This window comes from Arachis duranensis, chromosome 4 (genome assembly GCF_000817695.3).
Source record: "Arachis duranensis cultivar V14167 chromosome 4, aradu.V14167.gnm2.J7QH, whole genome shotgun sequence".
Classification (NCBI taxonomy): Eukaryota; Viridiplantae; Streptophyta; class Magnoliopsida; order Fabales; family Fabaceae; genus Arachis; species Arachis duranensis.
This window is the reverse complement of record NC_029775.3, coordinates 109,076,311-109,083,455: the sequence shown is the minus strand read 5'-3', so window position 1 is coordinate 109,083,455 and position 7,145 is coordinate 109,076,311. Positions and strand designations below refer to the sequence as shown.

Below are 7,145 nucleotides of genomic sequence, written 5' to 3'. Positions count from 1 at the left end.
TAAAAACTGAATTATTCAATAATGATCTCCCCAAATCAAAATTATATTCAAGTTAAAACAGTATTAAAGACCTTATAATAAAAAGAAAATCTATTATTAGACAAACACAGTTATATTTAAACAAAAAAAAGTATTAATTAAATAACTTTTTCTGTTTAATTATATATCCAATCAATCAAACATAGCCATATTCAAAGATGACAATGTTCTAAAGAGAAATAAAGTAGATGATCAAACTGAATAAAATTAGTTTAAAAAAATTATGATCATATCAGAATTAAATGGTTAGAAAAAATCAAAACAATACAAATGTCAACCAATTAGAAATGGTTAGAAAAAATCAAAACAATACAAATGTCAACCAATTAGAAAGTTTTTATTAGAAGACAACTTGAAAGAAACATCAAGTTGTAATATTGTTAAACATAAATTGTATCTAAACATATATAGTAATCTGTCAGATATAATATCTTCATATCAATGCTAATTAGGATCTAACACATCATGATAATGATATAAAAAGAAAAGCATCTAATTGCAGTAAGTATAAAGTTAAGTGGGAAAATGATATAACCAAATAGCATATTAATTTGACTGTTCACATCTGATATAAAAAACTAACTAACTTAACCAACAAGTTCACATCCCATACATATTTTGAATTTTAGATAATCAAAAACCCAGAGTCCAAAATAGAATACATATCCCAAAATTAACAAAAGAAAGTATCAAAGCATCTGAATAATTAGTTTCTAACCACAGAAACCTGAACCAAATGATTTTTGTTCGAAACACTTCTAAATACACATAAATATCCAGGACTAAGTTTATGCATCTTGACAAAATCTTTCCATTTGGGTCCAATTTTGTACTCTCAATTCTTGCCCTTACTTTTCAACACATGCATTGTAAAGGGTTTAGTAATCTTTGAGTCCTTAACAGTAAATTTCCATTGTTCCGATCCACCACTCTTAAGCAATAATCTAGCAAACTCACAGCGAATATACTGTTAAATAAAAAGGGGTTAGAAACAGGTCTTAAAATAAAAAACTCATCAACAGGTATGAAACAATAGTTACAAAAACTTACAAATCGATCAGCCTTCATATCATACTCCGTTAACCTCTTGCTATAATGTTCAGCAACACATCTATATATTTCAATTTTAATTGATAGGAAAAATATGAGCAAACTAAAAATTGTAACAGTGAAAGATATAAGATAACCTTATACAGAATAGTGTGAGACAGAATTTGATTACTGAAATCAATACGCTTAAAATGTAACAAAACTCATCAATTAATTAAATGATATCAAGAGTGAGAAAATCAACAACACATGCAACAACAATCTAATATTAAACCAGGAAAAAATTAACACACCCTCTTTTTTTTGTTATTGACCTCTTCTTGACAGTAGTTCCATTGGAAGTGTTCGTTTGAATCCTTTGCACACCAGAACTTCAAGTGTAATAAAAAAAAAATAAATACAGTAGTTAGAATATAAGACGCATAAAACTAAGAATAATTAAGAATTAAAAAAAAGGGAAAACTATGAACTCTAACCTTTTCATATTTCGATGCATCTCATTATCTTCTATACCATATGAAACATCATCCAGTCCGTCAAAATAGTTCAATCCCAACTCATCTTGAATTACTTTTAGTAAAGATATATCAACAATATCTTTAACATAGTGAAAAGCATAGAAATCCATATAAATTGGTTTACTTCGCCTATCCACAGGAGTCACAAAAAATATGACACTTGTGACATGCATTAGACCGATTTTCACCGCACTCTTGAACTTATAGAAAGCAAATAACTTGTCTACCTCACCGGAAGGTATCCAGATTTTGTTTCCCCATTTTTTTAATCTAAGCTTGATACAGTTGTCACAAAGATCAATCAGGACAATTTCATTTTTCAGCTCGACCCCATATCTAGCAACTACTATCTCTGGAAGCAAAACATCATCCTAAAAACAAAAAGAGACTTATCACATACATTTAATTTTTTACCATTAATTTTATTAATTCAGTTATATATGATTTATGTATTGATCACATGGACCAAGATAAAAAAACCAGAAATGATATATTAATCTAAATATATACCCGTCCTTTGTATGCACGAAACATAATTGTTTCTTCCTTATCATTTCGTCAATGCTCTCTTGTCCCAAAGAAACGCCTAAATTAAACCAACTCAGTATGTTTCCAGCATAAATAACAAGATATCCTTAATAGAAAAGGAAAACAATATAATCTCAACCTTGTGCGATCACTTCTACGTGCAATAAGGCTCATTGTAGCAAATTAATGTCCGAAAAACCTATTTCAGCTATCTGAAAAAAACACACAAAAAAAAGAAAAAAAGGAGTATTGTATGAAAATATATAATCCTGAAAATTGGAGAAAAGAAAGAGAACAGAAAAAAAAAAAGATGCAGTAACCAGGGATAAATATTAAGATATTGCACAATTCTTAGTTAAAAAATTTTTGACTAATAAGGTGCTTAATAGTTGCAAATTAATAACTTACTACTATCTTTAGGATGATTTTTATTATAGCATTAAAAATATAATATTTGAATTTTTTGTTTAATATTTTTTCTTATTGAATACAACATAGTAATACAAAATTAGTTAATTTGACACAGCCAATACAATGTGAATTAAACAGAATTAGTTAACCGGAAAAGAAAAATAAATAAAAAAATAGTTTTCTGTTAATATCATTTGAATTTCCACCATGTTATTATGTTATTTTTTGGCATGTTACCTTAAATCTGGCTTAATAATCAGAATGACCATCAAAATTAGCTCTTATCCACACTTCAAAACCTGGTAACAAAAAGCATAAAAAAAAAGAAAAGAAGAAGTTAATAAGAGTGAGATGTTGCACTCAACTAAGTATGAAACATGCCTTGTTGTGGAAATCAAATATTTCTTTCTTTTCTTTTAAATTGAGAACCAAAGTTTCCTTGAATGAGACATGCATGTGAAAATATATGACAATATCTTATATTGGTTCATATTAATATACAGCAACATGTCAGACAAACACAAATCTTACGTTTAGGAAGAAAATAGTCACAAAGGATACTTGAACTCAGCACAATCTCATAAAAGTATTCAGTCGATATTTTTAGAATCCAAAACTGTAGTTGATAAAATTACTGAGAAATGAACCACCAAAAAATGAGAAGAAAAGCAAAGGAAAAAAGGATGTACAGAAGAATCTCTTGAGAATGCAACAATTAGGGCAAAAACTTAAAATCTTCTTCTGGTGTCAGAAGATTTACCTTATCATTACGTCTCCTGCTCATTAGACAAACTTTGTATTCTGGATCTCTCAAGAGCCCAAACAAAAAAACTATGCGCCGAGAAACTCCCGAGATATATCGTTCGTAGGAATGGAAAGCGTCGGGAGACACCACAGAGGAGGAGAGTTCTGGAATTTGTAGGAGCATATGCGGTTTAACCGTGGTAATGTTGGATGGTGGGATTTCAATCTTGGGTGACGTGAGAGAAAAGATAGAGATGACAGACGGTCACTCAGTAACTTCTTCTCCTTTTTTTTTTTTTGATTGCGTGTGGGAGAGAGAGAAGGGAGGGACCTTTGGGTTTTTTAGGTTTTGTTGGTGACTTTAAAAAAGGGAAAATACTAATAGAAGATAGGAAAAGATAGAAGATAATAATTAGAATTATCTGGATAGTTTTTTTAAAAATAAATTACACTAAATAATAATTATAACAAATTAATTACTCAAGAATACAAATAATCACACAATTATTAAGGACTAAATTTTTGTTAATATTTATATTTATGATAGTTAAAAAGAACTAAATATTCAGAAAAATATAATATAATATCATTTTTTATGTATTTCATATTTTTTATATGAATAAATTTTATTTCTCTCGAGATTTAAGTAACTTTCATAATTTTTTTTATTTTCTATTGATAATCAGTTAAAAGAATGATGGAAAACCACATAAGACAAAGAAATAAATAATTAAGTAATCATGTAATATTGTAGCAATATAAAAAAGATTATCATACGGATTAGGAAAATAACTAAAAAGATAATGAACAATATATTTATTTTTTTATAAAAAAATTTTGTCTACTTAAATATAATACATGTTAAAATAAAAATTAATTATTATTAGTAATTTTAATATTAAAAATTATTTTTAATAATTAAATCTTTCCAACAATCTTTTAAAGTGATTTTTTTCTTTTTTTATATCTGCAAGATGGATAACTTTTATACCACAAAAAAAAAACTATATCTAGATAATAGTTGTATATATGTACTCTAGAATAAAATTTCTAATTAACGCACAAAAAAAATTAAATATATGAATTATTTTCATGTACAAAATAAAATTTCTGAAATTCTATGAAATTAACATGATATTTGAAAAATTAAAATATCCCCTTTTTTCCAAAAATGATTTTGTAAATAAATTGAATTTAATGAGAACTAAAATTATAATTTAGTATAAGGAAAATATATAGTTATAATAATATTATAATAATTATGAATTGAAAAAAAAAACAAACTGCATTACACAATGTAATAGAAGAACCATGATAATGTCATATATAAAAACCCCCCAGAGTGCGTGGGTTTCACTTTAGTACACAATTTTGCAAAAAATAACACAATAAAAAAAATTATTTATACTAAATACTATTCCAACTACTCAATTGATGCAAAACCTCATCAAAAGTAACTCGCTTTTCAATTCTCTATAATTTTCCAGACAAATAGAAACGCTTGTCTGTATAAACGTAACCAACAACTTCTTCCATGATTCACACACAAAACAATAATAATCAATCAATTATATTATAGAATTATCATCATCATAATCATATCTGTTGTGATTGTAACTTCAATACAGAATAGTTTAGCTAGTAAATTGTTGCCTACAAAAGAAAAAATGAATATAGGAAGTTTCAACTTTCAAATCTCATATTCCAACTTTTCAACTAACCCACTAATTTGTAAATTAACAGAGAAGAGATTAGGAAAGTACTTTCCAGCAGGAGTAGTAATAGAAAAAATCCTTTAGCACAAAATTAACGAACACACAATTGAAATACCATTTTAAACAGAAAAAAAAACAGCATTTATTGCAAAAAAGAAGAATAGTATAACTAAATTCCGAAATCAACACATAAATTCAATAGGATAGATTATAGAAACATGCATCCTATTCAGGAAAATCCATTAGGCATTGGCAAAGGCTGAAAGCAATTTATAGAATATAAACAATCACATATGAAAACTTTTTGAACTTGAAGCTCAACACAATTGTGAGGCAAATCTATTAGAAAACTCCTCTGAAAACTATGAAAATTGATTTCTAGCTGAATCAAATTACAAAATTTGGATAGCTCCAGTACTGGTGCACTAATCAAGCATTCCATGCAGAAGAACATTTGATATTAACTTCAACACATCACTAAAACCATAAATTCATCATTTCATTAAACAAATCACCTCTATTGTTGAAAATTGCACCCATTATTGATGTAAAAAAAAATCCAGAAGCTAGAAGTACAAAACATGATTCACACACAAAACAATAATAATCAATCAATTATATTATAGAATTATCATCATCATAAAATATATCTGTTGTAATTATAACTTAAAAAAAAGAATAGTTTAGCTAATAAAATGTTGCCTACAGAAGAAAAAATGAATATAGGATGTTTCAAGTTTCAAACCTCAGATTCCAAGTTTTTAACTAACCCATTAATTTGTAAATCTTTCCAGGAATGTGAAATTAGTAAAACAGAGAAGAGGTTAGGAAAGTATTTTCCAGCAGGAGTAGTAATAGAAAAGTATTTTTCTTGTTTTTAAATTTCTGATCCTTCGTCTTTTTTCTCAGACTTTCCAAGATATTTTAAAAATTGCCAATAAACATAGTGCCATTAAACTTCACTGCAAATTTGGGTATATCTTTTAAGATTTTCAATTCAGAAGCCATGGCAATCTGATCATTATCCCATTTTTATGTACAAAATGAAAGGTAGAAAAAATATTAGAAGTCAATGTATACATTCCAAGCCACAATATGCAAGATCAGTACAATCAATTAAGTATATTGTGTGCCTTTTAAGTAAATGGGTATATTTTTCTCAACTATAACTTGCAATCCAGTACCTGTTATATGGTGCCTTTTAAATTACAAACGGGTATATTTTTCTCAATTATAACTTACAATCCAGTTCTACTAATATACCCTCAGAGAGAAGTTCTTTAAATAATCATAGTCTTCCAAACAGTAGCTTCTATTTTGCACCCCTACCAATCAACACACATTATAACAAATATCTGATAAATGATAAATGGAATAAAAAGAAAAACAAATTTAAATGAAATAAAGTTTCAAAGAGGCAGAGTGATACGAACCCTGGGCTGATTTCCTATTGAGAACTACCACCGATCTTTAAATGAATCTGACAAATCAGACAAAAAAATTTGTTCCCAGGATCCTTTTCCATGAACCCTAATTGCACAGGCATCTATATCAAAGAGAGAGATCAAGAAATTGGTGATGGCATAATATTGAATAAAAAGATGGAAGAAGACACGGTTTGAATTCGAGGGATAGAGAGCCATTACCAATCGACAACGAAGACCCCTGAAAATATGATGATTGGACCTTTGTAGCTACAACTGCGGTTGCCGAGGAAGTGGGATGCGGTTCCTCAATTGTCTTGAAGAAAGCCACCGGGCTAACGCTCTTCGTGAGCATGTGAAGCCTGCAACACAGATCTCAGTCTGTCAGCATCGTCAGTATCTCTTCACTTAGGTCGGTGGGTTAGGGTTTTCATATGGAGGTTGACAAAAATGATGTTAAAGCGTTCGAGAGCGAGAGGTATGCCTCACAGAAATGAGGATTTGGGAGACAGGGGGACGATAAACAGAGTGTGAATGGCCAGAGATTATCCGAAGCAGGAGAAGTGAGCTGGCTATCCATGAGAAAACGAAGGGGAAGGTTCGATTTAGGGTTTGGAAAGAAAAAGAGAGAGGACGACATAGCTTGAACTGAAAGAGATAAAGAGGAAAAAGATGAGGGGAAGAGGAGAATGTAACGTGTTTTACCTTACTCACCG

General features: G+C 29.0%; 1 protein-coding gene across 1 annotated transcript; it reads right to left on the bottom strand.

The window, feature by feature from the left end:
- Window positions 1-565: 565 nt before the first annotated feature.
- Window positions 566-2,844, bottom strand: LOC107485763 (uncharacterized). Its single transcript, XM_016106296.3, has 7 exons — window positions 2,784-2,844; window positions 2,275-2,347; window positions 2,118-2,193; window positions 1,566-1,978; window positions 1,383-1,460; window positions 1,090-1,150; window positions 566-1,006 (listed from the first exon to the last, which is right to left on the bottom strand). Exons 3-7 carry the CDS (start codon window positions 2,139-2,141, stop codon window positions 875-877), a joined length of 708 nt encoding a protein of 235 aa, XP_015961782.1. The 5' UTR covers window positions 2,142-2,193; window positions 2,275-2,347; window positions 2,784-2,844; the 3' UTR covers window positions 566-874.
- Between the last annotated feature and the right edge of the window lie 4,301 nt (window positions 2,845-7,145).

Bases quoted from the DNA above. Each gene is read 5' to 3' on its own strand.
- LOC107485763 (XM_016106296.3), bottom strand. From the start codon at position 2,141: ATGTTTCGTGCATACAAAGGACGG. The intron at 1,461-1,565 runs GTTAGAGTTCAT...TTACACTTGAAG, and splicing joins ATGCATCGAAATATGAAAAG to TTCTGGTGTGCAAAGGATTC. The intron at 1,007-1,089 runs GTAAGTTTTTGT...TTTATTTAACAG, and splicing joins ATATGAAGGCTGATCGATTT to TATATTCGCTGTGAGTTTGC.